The sequence below is a fragment of the Sphaeramia orbicularis genome, chromosome 14 (assembly GCF_902148855.1).
Source record: "Sphaeramia orbicularis chromosome 14, fSphaOr1.1, whole genome shotgun sequence".
In the NCBI taxonomy this organism is placed as follows: Eukaryota; Metazoa; Chordata; class Actinopteri; order Kurtiformes; family Apogonidae; genus Sphaeramia; species Sphaeramia orbicularis.
The window spans coordinates 31,557,819-31,577,945 of record NC_043970.1 but is presented as its reverse complement, the minus strand read 5'-3'; the positions used below and the strand labels follow the sequence as shown (position 1 = coordinate 31,577,945).

The 20,127-nt window shown below is 39.4% G+C and overlaps 2 protein-coding genes across 2 annotated transcripts; both read left to right on the top strand.

Annotated features, from left to right (window-relative positions):
- Positions 1-2,222: 2,222 nt before the first annotated feature.
- Positions 2,223-15,396, top strand: scaf4a (SR-related CTD-associated factor 4a). Its single transcript, XM_030154678.1, has 19 exons — positions 2,223-2,366; positions 3,298-3,381; positions 3,486-3,530; positions 3,613-3,774; positions 3,886-4,018; positions 4,110-4,243; positions 4,330-4,506; positions 4,772-4,857; positions 4,979-5,063; positions 5,547-5,723; positions 6,357-6,430; positions 6,573-6,763; positions 6,902-7,002; positions 7,169-7,282; positions 7,371-7,527; positions 7,798-7,925; positions 8,328-8,481; positions 8,617-8,766; positions 11,959-15,396. Exons 1-19 carry the CDS (start codon positions 2,337-2,339, stop codon positions 13,086-13,088), a joined length of 3,312 nt encoding a protein of 1,103 aa, XP_030010538.1. The 5' UTR covers positions 2,223-2,336; the 3' UTR covers positions 13,089-15,396.
- Positions 15,397-16,075: 679 nt separating this feature from the next.
- On the top strand, positions 16,076-19,443 carry sod1 (superoxide dismutase 1, soluble). Its single transcript, XM_030154796.1, has 5 exons — positions 16,076-16,223; positions 17,965-18,061; positions 18,174-18,243; positions 18,709-18,826; positions 19,057-19,443. The coding sequence occupies exons 1-5, from the start codon at positions 16,152-16,154 to the stop codon at positions 19,162-19,164; spliced, it is 465 nt and encodes a 154-aa protein (XP_030010656.1). The 5' UTR covers positions 16,076-16,151; the 3' UTR covers positions 19,165-19,443.
- The last annotated feature ends 684 nt before the right edge of the window (positions 19,444-20,127 follow it).

Sequence of the window (20,127 nt, the reverse complement as noted above, 5' to 3'; positions counted from 1 at the left end):
CTTTCCCGGTCATCTGAGTGGGCGTTCCTAAACTAGAGAGTGGAAAAAAAAAAACACACAGCCCCGAGCACGGCGGTGGCAGCTGAGGTAATTGTTCGCCCAATCAGCGCAGGCGGGTGGAGCGCATGTGTGAACAAGGGAGACAACTCCACCCGGTGTTTTGCTCCGTGCGCTCAAATTTTACATGCCATGAACAAAGAATACATTTCATGTCGAAACGGAGAGAGACTCTTACACTGTCAGTACAAATACACTGGAAGGTTTCAAGAATTATGAGTAATGTAATTACAGGTGAATGCATAGATTATGCAAGTTCGTACTGCGCTCTTTACGCACGTCGGTCCAACACTCCTCTGACTACCTTTTCTTGTGAAAATAAACAAATTAATGTCCCTAAATCATTGTTGAGATCCTTGAATCACACAAACTGTATTTCAGCGTGTGGTTATTCTTAGTTGCCAGGTTTGTTGGTGTTAGTATTTTGGCTGATGCTGAACTTGGAGTGCTGCCAACAGTTGGAAAGTTGTTCACCAATACACCAGAAGCAGACAAAGGAAGCGTTTTCCAACCATGGCTCGATGAGGTGTTCACTGACCTAATTAACAGTGTTCATCAATCTAAAGAGGACACCTGCAGGGAGGGGAACAGTCTGGGCCATTTTTCTTCTTGGCTGTGGTTTCGGGTGAGGTGAACCTAACCATTTGGTTTGGCTACATGTGTTCCTATAGGGTTCACCTGCAGGTGGCTGGATTTATACACCTGAAAACAGAAGAAAAAACAGTAAATAACCAAATAAACAAACAATATACAGTACTGTGTATTGTGATGTACATAAGGAGCATTTCTATGTCTATAGACTCAACCATTTTTATAGACTTTTTCCCCCTTTATAGCTCTACATTGTCAGGTGTTTCAGATTCCAGATTGCTAGAAAGTCTCGAGGGAATACAATCCGTCCTGACTGATGGACCATGGAGTTTAGACATTAAACCAGACACTCATACATGGGGCCAAAAGTACCAGCACATCACCATCTATTGGAATTATGTTGTACTACATGAATTTCCGACTAAATAACAGGTGTATTGAGAGGGTGTGTTCAATTAAGAATGAACACTCAGAATCTGGTGCTTGGAGTCAAATATATAAATAAATTAATTAAATTACATTTAAAACTAATTATTAATAGATATTATATATAAAAAAAAAAAAACTTTATGAAAATAAATAAAATCACTGCTTTAAATAACGTAGCCTGTACATTAGCCAGTCTTGCTTAGCCATGGTGTATGATAAAAATGTGACAACATTTTAATGGCTATAATAAATAGGAAAATTAAAACAACAAGATTCATCGACAGAGACACAAATTTTCAAGCATTTCATATCATGTACCATGAAGCTTAGACATTAAAGCAGACACTCAGACATGGAGCCAAAAACACCTGCACACCACCATCTATTGGATTTATATTATACTACATTAATTGCCCACTAATTAGATAATAAGAATTAACACTAGGGATTCAGTATTTGGAGTCAAATACATGAATAAATTAATTAAACAACATTTTAAATTCATTATTAATAGATAATATTAAGAAATACTTTCAGCAAACAAACAAACAAACAAACAAACAAACAAACAAATACTTTAAATGACATCTATATCAATAAAGCTACATTGAAATAATTGTACATTTTTAACTCCATTTTTTAAGAGTCTTTATTTGCTCTCTATTCTGTTTAAATCTTTTTTCCCCCTTTCGTTTACCTTTAATCAGCTTGTTCTTTCATGTCTTCGAAGTAAAGTTGATTATCATCACATATTTTGAATTTTGCTAAGCCAGACTATATGATAAAAATGTGATAACATTTCTAATGGTGTCTCATAAATGGGAAAATTTAAACAAACAAATCCATCAACATAAACACTGATTTTCAAGCATTTTATCAAGTGTAAACACCAAATATGTGTTTAATTGAGTGTGTTTAACATAATTTTAATAAATATGTTTTGAAATAATTAATCTACATAAATACATCTGAATAGTATAGGTATGCAATTTGGAAACAAAGGAAGGGTTATTTCACAGCAGGTGTGTAAAAAAATGACATTCACTGCATTACTACTCCACCCAGTGGTCAACACTGGGAACAACAACTTTGAATCCCAGCATGCTTTGCCGTGCCCGCCGACCCGAGAGATACTGATGCTAGGCTAGCTGTCGTTAGCTACCGGGGGCGGACATGTTGTACCGACCCTTCCATCAATAAACAGCGCTTTTAAACTGGGCTTTGGGTTTTGGGGGGAAAGCTCGTAGCTGTCGGCAGTCATGGATGCCGTCAACGCCTTTAACCATGAGGTAATTTCCTTCTTGACTTTCTGAGAGCCTCCACTCGCCGAGTTTGCTGTGCTGGCCATGAAGCTGTGTTCCACTGGGGTTAGCCGAACAGGCCGTGCAGGACACAGCACTGGCCGAGCTAGCTTGATATGTCCATTTTACCTGGCTCTTAGCTAGCCGAATTAGCGTTTGTGTTCATACTCAGAGCATGCAATGTAGCTGCTCGTGTTAATGAAACGATTTCCTAATAACTAGCAAGCTAGCTAACGTTAACGGCTGACAGTCAAACCTGGTTCCCATTATATTGCACAAAGTTTTGCATGGACTAATGTAAATGTTTGTTAGTGGGAGTGAGTGCTTCCCAGTACTGGTGCTGGTAACACGGCTACCAGCAGCACATTGAAGAAAGTATACTGTTGTAGTCCTATTGCACTCTGCATTACTTCCAGAGAAAACGATTTTTACCTCTTTCGTGACATTCACCTACTGTATTTAAAGGACATTAAGAGTCACTGAAAAGCCTGTTGAATGATGGTTGTACTAGTGTGGAATCCACTTAAAACCAGCCTCATTGCGTTGCTTGTGTAATAATACTCAAATTCCAATCATAATGTAGTTTTATACATTAAGTAGGGAAATTGCACTATTGTGTCTTTGTAGTGACTTTATTTATTGGGCAATCTAAAAGCCAATTGCTATCATATACTCTTTGTGATAAGTGGATTTCTTGCCACTTACAATTCTTAACATGTGACTTTTACATATAGTATGTTTGTTGATATGAAATCAATCAGTCTTTATTTACACACTCAGGGTCCAGATAAAAACAGACAACACATTCAAAATATATGTTAAAGTATTTCATATGTTGTTTTGGTATCTAATTTGATATGGCCCTTCTTTAGTAGGATTCCTCTGATCTCACCCCTACTTTGATTTACTTCCTCTACAGTTATTCTCATTGATGGACTCCAAGCCGCCAATATCTCGGGCTAAGATGATCTCCATCACCAAATCAGCCATCAAAGCTATGAAAGTAAGGACGAGATTGATCCATAATATGTTTTTTCTGCCTTGTTTAACTTAAAGGCCCTTAAGTGTATCTTAATTATACACTCACCATGTTACTTTTCCCTTCAGCTCTACAAGCATGTTGTTCAAATTGTGGAAAAGTTCATCAAAAAGGTGAGGCAAATGTTCACTCATCATAATTTTTTTTCCTTCATTAAAGGTTTAATAACCTCATATGTCTATCCTTCTGCTGCAGTGTAAGCCGGAGTACAAGGTGGCAGGACTATATGTTGTGGATTCCATTGTTAGGCAGTCTAGGCACCAGTTTGGACCAGACAAGGATGTGTTTGGTCCCAGGTTTACCAAAAACATCACCGGAACGTTTGAGAACCTCTGCCTTTGCCCAGTTGAGGACAGGGTAAGAACACAGAAAGTTGGAGGGTCTTGTGTTGCAATTGTAAATGGTAATGGTGTGATGGATATTCCCTGACTTTTACTTATTTCCCATATTTGCCATTTTCTTTTATAGAGTAAAATAGTGCGGGTATTGAACTTGTGGCAGAAGAATGGGGTGTTCAAAATTGAAGTTATTCAGCCCCTCTTGGACATGGCTGCTGGAAGTAGCAGTGCTGCTGCACCTTTCACAGGGACAGATGACCCAGGTAATGTGTTTTGTGTAAATTTGAGAGCATCTTGTGTTTAACATTCATAGGATTTTCATGACTCATGATCCAATCACGTCTCTACTTTCAGGTTCTCCACCTCCAGCCAAAGAGCCAGTTGCTGCTGTAACAGCAAACTCCACCCTGACATCATCTGCACAGCTGCACAACTCTGATGCCTTTGCTGCAGTGGCACAGCTCTTCCAGTCCTCACAGGGTCAACAGGTGTGTGTGTGCACTGTAGGCTCACATAAGTTTTTACTCAAATCTTTGGTAAATTCCCACTGTTCAGCATTTTCTTGTAATTTTAGCTTCAACAGATGCTCCAGAACTTTCAACAGCAGCCAGTGAAACCAGAGACCACCATTCACCCTCCTCTCCAAACCATTCAAATCCAGTCACAGAATGTCACCCCTGGCCTTGGTGTAGTCACTCCACATCCTCCCCTACCCACCCAACCTGTTCAGCAGAAGACAGCATTTGACAAGGTGACAATTTTGTATTTGTGTTTTACACACTACATGCAGTGTGGATGTACCTGTAGCTACAAGAAAAGCCTCATACTGTTCAGATATTTTATAGACCAGGTCTAATTATAAATGGCAATGAATGTACAGAGGCTTCAGTGAATGAGAGATTAGAAATGGATTGTGTGTGGGAGGTGAAATGTAATGCTGTAAAGCACTTCTATCTTTACATGTCATCTGTTTATCATTTACATTTGTTACACTTCTCAACATATTTCTTTTATAGAAATTGTTGGACCGTTTTGACTATGATGATGAACCAGAAGTTGGAGAGGAAATTAAAAAGGATGAAATCTCATCACAGCCCACCTTGTAAGTTCTCTTATTACTTGTATTAATTTTTGCCTAAAATCCCAAGAAATAGGAAGCTCTAATTGATTTTTAGCAGTGAACCAGAAGCTATGAAGTTTATGGTGTGTTTTTATCATCACAGTATGCAGCAGCCTCCAGCCTTTCCACAGCACATGGAGCACTTTAAACCACATATGATGAATATGTCACAGGACCTCTCACAACAGGTAAGATATTGTTTGTTGTATACTAAGAATTGAACTCATGTTTCATCAACCTGAGGAAAAAATGTTTCATTACATATTAGTAAATTGTTTTAGCAGACTTTCTAACCAGGTTCTGAGATGTAATCATATTACAATTCGACCCAAAATAACTTGTATAACAGTATGATGCTTTACAATATTGACCAGTTATTATACCCCTGCCCTCCCATAGACCGGGTGTATATAGTAATACCAGGAATAAGGTCCATCCGAGATTTTTGTCCAACCAGTTATTTGAAGACCGTTCTCCCAATTCGGCAAAGTCTGATCAGATTGAAAGTTAAGATTTGGGCAGAATGTTTGTCTTGGTTTGACTGAACTACCCAAAAAGGACTATAAATTAGTTCAATGTAGTTTACAATTTTCTTTAATCTAAAATTCACAAAGTGTTGTGAACCGTGGGTAATGGTAAGATCTGCTTACTCTTTCTCTTGTTCGTCTTAGATTCCTCCTCCTCCTAATGGCCAGCTGCAAGCGTATGGTTTGCCACCTGTGCAAGGCTTCCCAGGGATGGTTCCTCCTATGGGGCATCCTCAGCCAGGCCAGCCCCTCCCTGGTTCTACTGGGCCTCCTGGCTTCCAGGGGGTATTCCCTCTGCTTACTGCAGCCCAGCAACAGCAGGTAGTGATACTGCCAACAGTACAAAAATACACTGAATCTGACATTTTATGGGTCAGTTAAATAAATGTACCCTTCTATAGGGCTGGGCCGTATGACCAGAATATCTTATAACATATGCAACATTTTTCTGTCTATTCAATGAATAAATACTATATATAACATGACCACATGGAAAGACTGTTACACATAACATGTCACATAACATTTTACATTATATTTTACATTTAATTGTTTTTCTATCTTTTTATTTGCAAACTTTTTGCCAGCTTCCCTCAGAGTCACACAAAATATTAATGTTCATTATATTACTTTGCTGAATACTTGAATTTGTTCAGTCAGTGATGTCATTCTACTGTATGTTACTTCTGTATGACAGACCATTTTTATGGTTGATGTTCTTGGGAGGTACTTTTAAAATCCTTTTGCGATGTATTTTGCTGTAATGATTGATCTGCTTTAAATTATCTTTACATTAACTATAAAACACTTTAAACTTTGTAAAGACTTCCTCCACACTATACTTTACTATCAAGAAGTATATTATTTATTATATTATGTGATTCATATGGTACCTTTTTTAGGGTTGGTTAAGCACAAGCCATCATATTTCATGTGTTCTTGATACAACATTAGGATTTTTCAATGGATGTGGATCATTCATCTGTGAGGGATGGCAGACATGGTCGTAGATCACACTCAGGCTCCAGGTAATCGTCTAAAATGATTTTGAGTTAAAGTTTTGTTAAGTTATTTGTTTGTCCTTGCATTGTCATGTTTTCTTTTCAATATGCATATACAGTTATCTCAGCGACTGTCTTGATGAGCCTATCATAAATTGTTTCTCTCCAGGTCACCAAAGCGGAGAAGGTCACGGTCTAATTCGCGTACGCGGCGTTCCAGGCACAGGCGATCGCGCTCACGCTCCAGAGAACGTCGTCATCATTCCCCACGTTCTCGTTCCCAAGAGCGCAGGGACAGAGAGAAAGAACGCGAGCGACGTCAGAAAGGCCTTCCACCACTCAAGACAGAGACACTAAGCAGTGAGTCAGAATCTATTTATGTCACTTGCCTTATTTTTTTTCGTTATTTGTCTTTTGTTTTTTTAGTTTCTTTCTTTCCTTTACCTACCTCCCATTTTAGATATTGCATTTATCTTTATTTTTCTTCCTTGTTGTCAGTTTGCAGTACAACTCTATGGGTTGGTCAGTTGGATAAGAGAACACACCAGCAGGACGTTGCCTGTTTATTGGAGGAGTTTGGGCAAATTGAGTCCATCAATGTAAGTAGATATGTATGTTTGTTACACGGATTTAAGTCTGGCCACTCTCTGTAGTGTCTAACAATCATGGTGTCATTTTCTTCTATTTTCAAATATTATGTTATACCTTTCTATGAAAAAAACATGGTTCATTACTTTTTGTCCTTACCTTTTTTGGTTTCTTCAGATGATTCCTCCTCGAGGCTGTGCTTATATTGTAATGGTGCACAGGCAAGATGCATTCAGGGCACTCCAGAAGCTCAGCAGAGGGTCTTATAAAGTTAATCAGAAAACCATCAAGGTGAGAAAGTGATGCAAATTATAACTGCTAAAAATGTACTTCTGAGATAATAAAGTTATGATTTTTCTGATTTATTTATTTTTGACAGATTGCGTGGGCTTTGAACAAGGGCATAAAGCCTGAGTTCAAACAGTACTGGGATGTTGAGCTTGGTGTCACATACGTACCTTGGTCTAAGGTTAGAGAGGACCAGTTGGATGAACTAAAAGAGGGAGGAATCCTGGATGTAGACTCCTTATCGCCAGGTAAAAATACATGTCCAGACTAAAAATCATCCTATAAATGTTAATAAGAAACAAAAAATGGAAAAAAAAAAAAAAAAAAAAAGCAGTCAGACCTATCATCATCACCATTTAGAGTCACATACTTGATAGCAAAAAGGTCCTATTGTGTTGACCACAGCTGGGAAAACACTTATAGTTACAGAAAGCGAAAAGAGAAGAGGTTTAATAATTGTCATTATTCCATTGCTAGTATCTGGTTTTTGATAATGTGAAACCTGCTGCCATTTTCAGATTGGACTGGAGTGAGGAAGAATCTGGAGAATTCAGAAGAACTCACCCACAATGGCCGTACTGAGCCTTCACAGCCCGAGGAACCACAAGTGTTACCTGTCATCACTCCAGCCATTCCTCCTGCACAGGTATACAATACTGCAACAAGTCTGTTAAGCTGATACATCTTCACACTCACTTGCTATTTTTGAACAAGTGGTTTTACTACTTATTTTGGCAAACTTGTGCCAAGGCCTGCCTCAGTCCAGTTCAGCTTCTCTTACCTTTTGCTCTTAGAGTTGATCATTTAAGATAATTTTATTTACTCAGTTTACATAAAACACAAACAAGAAATAGTTTTTTGAGTTGTGAATTGTTTCATTCATTCCAAGTGGTGTATGTTTCAATCTTTAACAAGCTATTAAAGCATAAACTTCCCAATATTAATGACAAATGGGTAACTTAATATTCATAGGCTACCTGTGTGTCGCTATATAGTGTAACAAATGCTGTTCACAATTCACATGTATAAATTCTGTAATTGTTCTCAGGTTCCTCCGGTGCAGCCGCAAGTGGTTGGTGTTGGTGTTCTCCAGCCTCCTGTCTTTCCTGGTCCTATAGGCATGCCCCCGCCTTCCTTTCCCCCAGGCGTCCCTCCTCCTCCTTTCATGAGACCTGGCTTCAACCCCATGCAGATGCCACCAGGTAGCGCCTCCTACAGCTGCGATCAAACGTCCCTTCACCACTATTCATTCTATGACTCATACATCATGTCTACTTTAGATATACATCTTCATTTTTGAACAGACAGATTAACTCCTATCGTTTCCTTTCCTGTAGGTTTCCCTCCTCCAGGTGCTATGCCTTTAGGGCTCCCTCCTTCCTCAAAACCTGAGGACACACCTTTGGACCCAGCAGGTCTGGGCAGCAGAAAAAATGATGAAGGCCCTGATGGTCCCGGCCTTTTCAACAACCAGATGGGACCTATGGGTCAGTCTGTTTTTCTCTCTGGACTTGTCACTCGACAGGCTGCTTTGTTTTCTAACACATACTGTTGTTTGTCTGTGGTTTCCAAAAGACTGTTTAGGGCAGTTGTTGCAAAAATTCACCACGGAATTCTGCTTTATTTTATATTCACCATAAACATCATTGTAATTATCAGAAACAAACTGAGTTACACTAATCAGTTTATCAGCCTTTAACAACAGTAATGTAGAGAAACAGTGAATGGGTATGGTTTTACGATGTGTGTTTGGTCAAAAATTATCGCAATAGGGTTGATTAGGCAACTGTGGAGTCACAAACACGCGCCATGCTGTGGCTTTTTAATATGTTAGTCAAGTAGTTTGCTCCCCAGCAAATGTTGTCATTCTACCACTACATGCATAATGATAATTCAGAAGGATTGCCAGAGATTAACTGTTGGATAAAGTATGTGTGTGTGTGTGTATATATATATATATATATATATATATATATATATATATATATACACACATACAGTACAGGCCAAAAGTTTGGACACACCTCATTCTTTGCATTTTCTTTATTTTCATGACTATTTACATTGTAGATTCTCACTGAAGGCATCAAAACTATGAATGAACACATGTGGAATGATGTACTTAACAAAAAAGTGTGAAATAACTGAAAACATATCTTATATTCTAGTTTCTTCAAAGTAGCCACCCTTAGCTCAGATGACTGCTTTGCACACTCTTGGCATTCTCTTGATGAGCTTCAAGAGGTAGTCACCTGAAATGGTTTCCTAACAGTCTTGAAGAAGTTCCCAGAGATGCTTAGCACTTGTTGGCCCTTTTGCCTTCACTCTGAGGTCCAGCTCACCCCAAACCATCTCGATTGGGTTCAGGTCCGGTGACTGTGGAGGCCAGGTCATCTGGCGCAGCACTCCATCACTCTCCTTCTTGGTCAAATATCCCTCACACAGCCTGGAGGTGTGTTTGGGGTCATTGTCCTGTTGAAACATAAATGATGGTCCAACTAAACGCAAACTGGATGGAATGGCATGTCACTTCAGGATGCTGTGGTAGCCATGCTGATTCAGGTTGCCTTCAATCTAGAATAAATCCCCAACAGCGTCACCAGCAAAGCACCCCCACACCATCACACCTCCCCCTCCATGCTTCATGGTGGAAACCAGGCATGTAGCATCCATCTGTTCACCTTTTCTGTGTCGCACAAAGACACGGCGGTTGGATCCAAAGATCTCAAATTTGGACTCATCAGACCAAAGCACAGATTTCCACTGGTCTAATGTCCATTCCTTGGGTTTCTTGGCCCAAATAAATCTCTTCTGTTTGTTGCCTCTCCTGAGCAGTGGTTTCCTAGCAGCTATTTGACCATGAAGGCCTGATTCACGCAGTCTCCTCTTAACAGTTGTTGTAGAGATGTGTCTGCTGCTAGAGCTCTGTGTGGTATTCATCTGGTCTCTAATCTGAGCTGCTGTTAATTTGCGATTTCTGAGGCTGGTGACTCAGATGAACTTATCTTCAGCATCAGAGGTGACTCTTGGTCTTCCTTTCCTGGGGCGGTCCTCATGTGAGCCAGTTTCGTTGGAGCGCTTGATGGTTTTTGCGACTGCACTTGGGGACACATTCAAAGTTTTTGAAATTTTCTAGACTGACTGACCTTCATTTCTTAAAGTAATAATATGCATTCTAACATAATATGCATTCTAACAGTTGTCCAATAGGGCTGTCAGCTGTGCATCAACCTGACTTCTGCACAACACAACTGATGGTCCCAACCCCATCAATAAGGCAAGAAATTCCACTAAGTAACCCTGACAAGGCACAGCTATGAAGTGAAAACCATTTCAGGTGACTACCTCTTGATGCTCATCAAGAGAATGCCAAGGGTGTGCAAGGCAGTCATCAGAGCTAAGGGTGGCTACTTTGAAGAAACTAGAATATAAGAGATGTTTTCAGTTATTTCACACTTTTTTGTTAAGTACATAATTCCACATGTGTTCATTCATAGTTTTGATGCCTTCAGTGAGAATCTACAATGTAAATAGTCATGAAAATAAAGAAAATGCGAAGAATGAGAAGGTGTGTCCAAACTTTTGGCCTGTACTGTATCTATCTATCTATCTATCTATCTATCTATCTATCTATCTATCTATCTATCTATCTATCTATCTATCTATCTATCTATCTATCTATCTATCTATATCTATATATATATATATATATATCATAGGCAAGTGATTCCAGTGGTTTTAGTTCAGTCATGAAGTGTATGCCTAAAGATTTTATGTGACTGGTGTAAATGGAAGTAGTGGGTGTGAAATGCACTTTAAAGGTGTGAACCATTGGAACATAAAGTTAAAGAAGCAGTTTTTAATATTCACCAATGGCTGTATTAACACTGGAATCCCAAGCAGTATCTATTATATAGACAAAGAACTTAGATTGATGCTGCTATTTTGGGAAAAGTTTAAAAAAAGACAAAAACTGCAGCAGGGGTTGATGAAGACAACCTCATGGGCTGCTAAGAGAAGCGTTTACGGCTGTGACTGTAAAGCATTTTGTGTTTGTTGGTCAGTGTCTTGATATGGGAAACGTGACTGGCTGTTGTCCACCATGCCACACTGCATGAGATGTAACAATTAACTGTTGTGTCTCATGCCTCTTTATCATTTCCTGTCACACCAAATATCAGCTGGTTCATGCTGTAAGTGGGCCGCTTTTGTGTAGTTTGATTGTTGAAATTAGTGTACTAAGATAAAAGAATCATCTAGAGGCAGGGGTCACCAACCCTGGTCCTTGAGACCTACTATCCTGCATGTTTTGGGTGTTTCCCTCTTTCAGCACACCTGAAGGGTCGTTATCAGGCTTCTGTAGAGCTTGATGATAGGCTTATCATTTGAATTAAGTGTGTTGGAAGAGGGATACATCTAAAACATGCAGGATAGTAGCTCTCAAGGACCAGGGTTGGTGACCCCTGATCTAGAGATTGGCATTTCTTATATGTTATTTACTGTATGTAATTTAATTGATAATGCAAATATGAAAATCAAAGGTACAGAAAAGGCTTAAATTTATTTTTAATAATTATCATTAGCTTAACTAAAATGTTGACATGTGTAATATGTATTAAAATGTATGGAAGAGAAGCAGGTAGGATTAAACCTTTGTCTTTTTTTTGTCTTGTCCTCAGGTAACCAGGTAGTTGGACTTCCAGGTGGTCCTCCAGGAAACATTCAGGCCCCCTCAGGTGGTCTGCTTGGGGCCCGGCCCGGCATAATCCCACTCCAGCGTCCTCCGGGTCCACCACCACATTTGCCGCGTTTCCCTCCTCCACATGGCCCTCGACCCCCTCATCCCAATATGCCTCCTATACCTCCACAGATGATTCCCAGAGGACCGCATCCTCCGATGATACACCACGAACCACCTCCACCCAGACCTGGCTTTGGAATGCCCCCTCCACACAACATAAGAGGTCCGTTCCCTCCACAGGGGCATGGGCCACCTCCTCAAGGCCTTCCTCCTCCTTTTATCAGACCTGGTGGTCCTCGGGGCATGGAAGGGCCAGAGGAAATGGACAACAGGCAATTCAGGGGGGAAAGGCCTGGATTCAGGGACCGAGAGTCAGAGAGGGACAGAGACTGGGATCGAGACAGGGATAGAGACAGAGACCGAGGGTTTGGTGGAGGAAGGCGTCCATTTGGTGATGGAGGCAGAGGAGGAGGTAGTGATAGAATGGATGGACGGGACAGGCTCGTAGGCTGGCAGGAAGATGGAGGAGACCATCGGGGAGGAGGCTGGGAGCGAGACAGAGACAGAGATCGGGATAGAGACCGCGAGCGTGACCGTGACCGAGATAGAGATAGACGAGACTGGAGAGAGAGGCGAAGCAGCCTGGATAGCGACAGAGAACGAGGGAGGGGTGAAGACGGGGAGCGGGAGCGAGGAGAACGAGGAAGGGGAGAAGGAGGCAGCCGAGACAGAGGGAGAGGAGCCGAAGGCAAAGACAGCGATAGGCCACGACGATCAGAGCGGCGAGAGAGGACCACGCGATGGGACAGGGATGACCGACTGGCTGAACTGGAAAACATGGACAGGTTGCGGACCTCTGACACCTCAGGGCAACCTCGTTTGACTCCGGCAGTTACCAAGGAAACCGGTAAAGACCCAAGTGTGGAAAGTTCTCAAAACCAGGCAGAATCAGAACCTTTAGCTCCGACCGTAGAAGTTACTAATGCTGCTGCAGAGCCAGTTCCTTCTGGGCCCTCACCTTTAACTCAGAGTGATGCCACAGAGGCTAAACAGGAGACTGCATCATAGACCGACTCACTACTTGTTCAGACTGGGATTGTTTTTAAACCATAGCTAAAAGATAAAATGGACAGTTTCACTTTTTTAGTTGCTAATTGACAGTGTCTGGGCAGTTATGTCTGGAAAATGGACATGTTAAGCAGAAGAAAATGTGTTGTGTTGTTTCTCAGACTTAACAGCTTACGGTCAAATTTGGCTTTGTGTCCATTTTCAACAACACACGAAAATCAGTTTGGATCGTTAGCTGTTCTAGTTTTACTTCATGTACATTGTAAGTATGAATGGAGTGCCTGCATGTTAACTTAATTCTGCAAGTTGAGGTTATTTTGAGCTAAGATTAATGTTTTTATGTTTTAAGTTGGTTTGCTAAAACTGATTTGTTTTCAGAAGTGTATTTTGGCACACAACCTCATATGTGGTGTAGCAGGCACTCCTCAGTATACCAACAAGATGAAGATGGTCAGTTTGAAATGTCTTTTAAACATTGCCAAAATGTCACACACTGAATAGTTTATAAGATCCACTTACTTTTGTTCAGCGTTTTCATTATGTCTTGTGTTTTTTGTCGGCCCCTTACTCCCATAACACAGACACAAAGGCATAGCTGCGAAAGGACCAATGTGCCCTTAGAATCTAACAGACATTATTTGTCTTTTAAAGTACAACATAGAGAGTTAACCTTCCTGAGTTACCGTTATATGATAGAGAATAATGCCTTACAGTGTCTGAACTCAGCTCTCCGTTTTTATCATTTTGAAACATGGTCTAGCTCACACAGAACAAAAACCTAACGTAGTAATTTCATTACATGCAATGCAGTAAATAACGAATTGGTGACAGTAGCATGGATATTTGCACGCTGAAAACATTGTCAAACATCCTATATATTTTAGGAATACTAAAACTCACTTAAGATGGAGTCTACATTTATTTGGAAGTCATATTTTCCTGAAAAGGGCAATCAGGCTACCACTTTTGGTGAAAAACACGCTCCCGTAATTCTAATAATGACAAATACAAGTTCTTCAGATTCTTGAATACACATTTCTTTTCTAACTTTTGGTCAGAAGCAAAAATATTAATATGAAAACAGATTAGCTGTTTATGCTTTTATGATAAAACCTTTATGAAAGGCAAGATGCATGTGACATTATACAACAACATACAGTAGTTGCAGAAAAGTTGTTTTTAGCACGTTGTACCTACATTGACGCAAGTAGGAAGTGAGAAATGTGAGGATATTATGGAATTTATTTCAAATAAAACAGTGAAGTGCTGTTAAATTAAATTCACCCATCCTACACTGGACAGATTTGACTACTTGGTTTAGTTTTGTTTTGTAGTCCCAGTTTTTGGTAACATTAAACATGCAGCCAAATTTGGAGGTGGAGCAATGGAAAGGTGTATTTCTCTGTGGTGGCATTGAACTTCTCTACTGTTCTGTTTTAAACATTTACATAATACATTTTAAGAAAGTAAAATATCTAAAACACTCAGATGTCTATTCACTAAAATATTTCAACTGACTGATTTTTTTTTTAAACAGGTTGGGTTATGTACAGATCTTTTTCTGTTAAAATTATTCCACAAACCACTTTATAGATCGTATGAAAAAAAAAAAAAAAAACAAAAACATGAAGTTAATCCCATGTTTTGTGAGCATTTATATGGAAACAAATTAGCAGATGGACTTTTTTTTGCCTTTTTTTCTGTGTATATGAATGGAAGGAGCCAGTAACGTTTGGGTCAAACTAATGAAATGTTTGAATATTTGTTCCATTGTCATCTTGTGTGTCAGTCAAACACAAATGTGAATTACTTTTGTGACATGACAATACAAAATTAAACCCTGTAGCTACGATAAAAATGTCTGCTTTGATAAACACATGCTATAAACTGAGTGTCTATTTGTCTGCAGACACACTGTATCTGACTAATAAGTTGTTAATGTCTGATGCTCCGATTCTGCAATCCCAACTCCTGTGCTTGAATAATTTAAACACAAAACAACCAAGGGCAATGCTCAGTTGTGATGAAACGAAGAGCGTCGCTTGGGAAGCACTGCTGTAAATATGCCTCTATCACTGACGATTCCAAGGTGTAGTAATTATTGTTCATAACTCGTCTTGAATTTAAGACAAACAAATTAACCTGGAAGCAACAACACAGGCCCTTTGCTTTAATGTTTTTAACTCCCAGTGGTTTGAAAGTTGACTGATGTTTCTATAATTTGTTAAAAACACAAAAGACATGGACATAAAGTCTTCGATATTTCAGCCATAGCAAACTGTTTTTAATAAACTATTTTTGTACCAAACTGCTTTGTTTTTTTTAAATATATAAATATATATATGCATATATATCATGTCCAAGTAAACAGGTATCAAACTGCCAGATATTGAGGAATTGTCAGGCAGACACTGCAAGTAATGTGATTAAAAATGTATTGTAAAGGTCTGTTTAATTTGCACTAGTCTCACGTACTGTATTTGAAAATGATTCAATTATTTCATTTGCAGGTTGATGTGCTGTACTTATTAATTTGTGCAATTTGTCAGTTTGAGTGTAAAAACACCCCAGTCACTGGAATTTAAGTTTGTCTCTTGATGAAGAATAACTGCACCCTATTTTACCTTTTTAAGTAATTATTTGAACCACCTCAATCACGTCTACAAAATAAAAGCATTGGAAATATTGTAATTTACAGTGGTCTAACGCTTTCTTCCTGAAAATTGTAAAAAAAAAAAAAAATTCCTTGCTATACACCTTATACAGCTCAAGATCTCAGTTGTAATGTGACCAGAAACACGGCATAATTAATAGCATTTCTCGAGTAAGCTAAGTTTTTTTTTTTTTTTTTTTAATTTATAGAGGTGAGAGTTGAAGGTTTAAGATCGATTGGGCTTGCCACCTGCATTTGAACGGCCAATCAAAAACCGTCTAACTTACTATCCTTATCTCTGATTGGCTGTCTGTATTACATGCCCGCCCACTACGCAGCAAGATAAGTTGGTTGTCTCTAGCAGGCGCACACGACGGGGACTTGACGTCTTGTGAAATTAAGCTGCAAACATGGTGCTTAAAGCTGTTTGTGTGTTGAAGGGAGCTGGGGAGACCACCGGGGTAGTTCATTTTGAGCAGGAGGTGAGGCACTTTGTTTTGCTGATATATAATTGTTATAAAAAATACCAACCAGTTAGTTTTGCACCCTGCTGTAGGCATTAGCGCCTGCACTGTATGCTAAGCTAGCCAAGTTCCCCATTCAGTCAGAGAAGTAGCTAGTCAAGTTTACTCTGGTTTCAAAGAACTTCAGACCTGTCCTCTATGCGTTATATTTGCGTGAGCAGGCAAGGAAAGTGGTCAGATTTTAGAAATTAGCCATCAAGGTTGCTATTTGAGAGAGTGCACAATGCAATGCAAGTCGTTAGCTTTGCACGTTACAAAACACCAGTTGGGACTATCAGATATGACGCTGCCTGTTAACTGAATAGTAAATGTCACTTTTGTATTGAAAACGGGCAGCTCGTGTAGCTAAGTATTTGTTTACCTAGTTAATGTGGCGGCTAAAATCTGTGCTCTGTAATTTAAGTCACAGCCTTTGGACATTGACGGCCTATTATTGGTTAATGATCAACGTGAGCATTTCAGACTCCTGTTGCACAAGTTCACCGTTTGCAGTGTTGGCTCAACCTGATTATTTAACCTAACATGGGTTTCCGAAACCACAAAGTCAGGACACACCTCTTGTTGAAATGTTCTGCTCATCTGTCGAATATGTCAAAATGTGCTAGTCAAACAGTGGTAGCTTTGCAAACAAGAGAAAACCAGTGGCCCAGTAATTAGATTTTTTTTTTTTTTTTTTTTTTTGCTGAGTCACTGTCTGTCCTTGGTTTCATTGCCTAAACCTCGTATATCTGATCAGGCCCATGGAAGGATGGGCCACTCTGGAAGATGTTATATTTATACTAGTATGTGACTAACTGAAGATGCCTGTAGTCGATTTCTTTGACTGTTGCACCTTCAGCTAGTTAATGCCATGCTGAAATATAATCTTGCAAACGTCTCCCTTTCCAACCATGGGGCTTTGGAATTTGTCCACTTAAAATGGTTAAAGATAGTTTTGCTTTCAATTTCTAATTGGCAACTAACTCTACCAGTTATATTTTATAACTGGTAACAACTGGGATACATAATACTGCAAAATAGGATTTCCCAATTTATCCAATTGCAGCAAAAATTGGAACGTTTGCCTCTTCAGTGGGCTTTATGCACAGCCCAACTACTTCCTGAACTTAAGGCAGCTCCTTTATTTCCTGTTTTTCATTATTGAACACACTGATTAATCCAGGTGTGTCTGCTGCTTCTTGTTGGGACTACTGTGGTCAGACACACCTGGATTAATCAGTGTGTCCATTAATGAAAAGCAGGAAATAAAGGAGCTGCCTTAAGTTCAGGAAGTAGTGGGGCTGTGCATAGAGCCCATTATATAATCATTAAATAGAGCAATTTAAAAGTCCAGATTTAGTAGGATTTGCGGAGATGTCATTGGAAAAATGCAAAAAGAGCCTTCTGTCGTATGCCACGTTTTAGTTGTAGTGATCAGAGAAAGGTAGTGTTTCCTACATTCAAAATGAAAGCTTTTTTTTTTTTTGAGATTGCAAGTTGGAATAGAAAAATCCACCTTTCAAAATGAGTAATCTGACAATTTTCTAAGAGTGTAATCTAAAGCACAGGTGTACATAACATCTGCAAGTCGTTTCCCTGATTCATGCTTTGTGACACAGGACTGAGCAGGTTTTGCTTTCCTTGCTACCACATGGTTTTGACAGCTCTTTTGTGCTTTCTTTGTGTTCTCCTGTTAAATTCTGTTCTTGTGATCTGTTAGAGTGACTCGTCTCCCGTGAAGTTGTCAGGAGAAATCAAAGGCCTTACTCCTGGTGAGCATGGTTTCCATGTCCATGCTTTTGGAGACAACACTAATGGTAAGCATTTGACAGTAGTTGTGTAGTTAGTTGTCTTGGCGAATTCCTAAAACTGCAGAATCTTGCAAACTGGTCTACGCTCAAATTCAAACTGTTTGTTTTTCTCTCTCAGGGTGCATCAGTGCAGGTCCTCACTTCAATCCCCACAACAAGAATCATGCCGGTCCTACTGACGCAGACAGGTAAATCCATCTTTTTTATCTATTTAAGTGAGATATCTGAAAATTGAGAAATATTCCAGACTTCTGATGAATATATTTTAGCAGGAAAGGGACAAAAACAGCTTTGTTGACGCTCATTCTCAGCTGAGATAACTGTAAAGATGAGATTTGACACTTTAAATTTGCCTTATCAACAATTGAGTTTGCATAGTTTTGCATATTGCCCATGTGGATTTTCATGCTGTGTGTTATCTCATGACACAAGTTCACACGCCACAAAGAATTATGTGACATAGGCTGAAATGGCATCATGTTTCTCTCTGTAAAAGTTAATCTGTGGTTTTCACCTTTTGTACAAATAAATGACATTGTCTCCTAGTCATTTTAACGTATTTCTTGCAGCAACTAACAACACAATACACAAGTATGTCAATCATCCATTGGACTTATGCAATTCATTTTCCACCTGTTGATGTTAAAAAAAAGGCATGTTGGAGATCTGGGCAACGTGACTGCAGGAGCTGATAATATTGCCAAGATTGACATCACAGATAAGATGCTCACCCTCACCGGCCCCCTCTCCATCATTGGCAGAACTATGGTGGTAAGGGAAACGTGGCATTTTTACAATTTCATTTTAAAGTAGATTTTTTTTTTTTGAGAACTGTAAGCCAGAAATATACTTGTTCATCTTGTTTTATGACCATGGTTCAACATGGGAGGGAGTTACCAAAATGGTAACAATTGTCTCTGATTTGACCAGTGGTAGATGTATCGGATGTACACTGTTGATAACAAAAACCGTGCTACCTTTATGATTTGTCTTGTACATAGATCCATGAGAAGGCTGATGACCTGGGGAAAGGAGGCAATGAAGAGAGTCTAAAGACTGGTAATGCGGGTGGACGACTGGCCTGTGGTGTCATTGGCATTACCCAGTAAATAACCTGCCAGAAGGACGAGCACTGGAAATAGCCTTTTCCCAATGCACTTAGAAGACCAACATAGCTACTTATATGACAAGTTTGTTTCTTTGTAATTCTCTTGTGGCTTTTTTGACTAGTTGAGAGTAGATGAACCATGCTTTCACCTGTCTGTCTTCTCACTATTGTATGTTTGGGTTTATATGTCTGGTTTGGTCCCAAAGAACCGGTAACGCACAAGTAGAACACATGTATACAGTTTGCAAAGTCAATCAATAAATTGTCCGTTCCTCTCAAAGTTAGGATTTTTTTCTTTTTTTTCCACAATCACCATCAGGGCTCATGACACATGTGGCTTATGTCAATAGCAGAAAAAGCATGAATAAAATGTAACTGCTTTGCATTCAGTTCAGTGCTAGAATGGTGGGAGACATGTCTTGCATAGTGTGACAATGTAAATGCTGTATTTAAACAGCAAAAAATAGAGCCACAATAAACCTTAACTGGTAACATTTTTACATTTTCTAACTCAAACTGAAAAAAAAAAACTGCACATGTGCATTGTGATTTATGGGTTGAAAGAATCCCAGATAAGGAGGTGAAATTCAAAATTGTTATAGCTGACCCTATTACTAGCAGAGGTGGAAAGTAAGGAGTTACATCTACTTGCATTACTGTAATTTAATAGCTTTTGTGTGCTTTGTAATTTTTGAAAGCGGTAATTTTACTTTTACTCAATATTTTCAAATAAGAATTGTACTTAACTACAGTGGAAATCCCTTCCGTTACTGAGTAAAAAATTAAATTAATGAAAGGACATTGTGTGCGCGGCTAGAATTCCCATTGCCACAATGGATGACGGACTTCAGGCAGGCTGCAAGACAGATGGAGGAGCACGAGCTCTGTGTCGGTGATGATGATGATATGCAAGCAGATAGACCTCTCAAGTCCAAAATGAAGAATACCCTTGGCCACATATTAA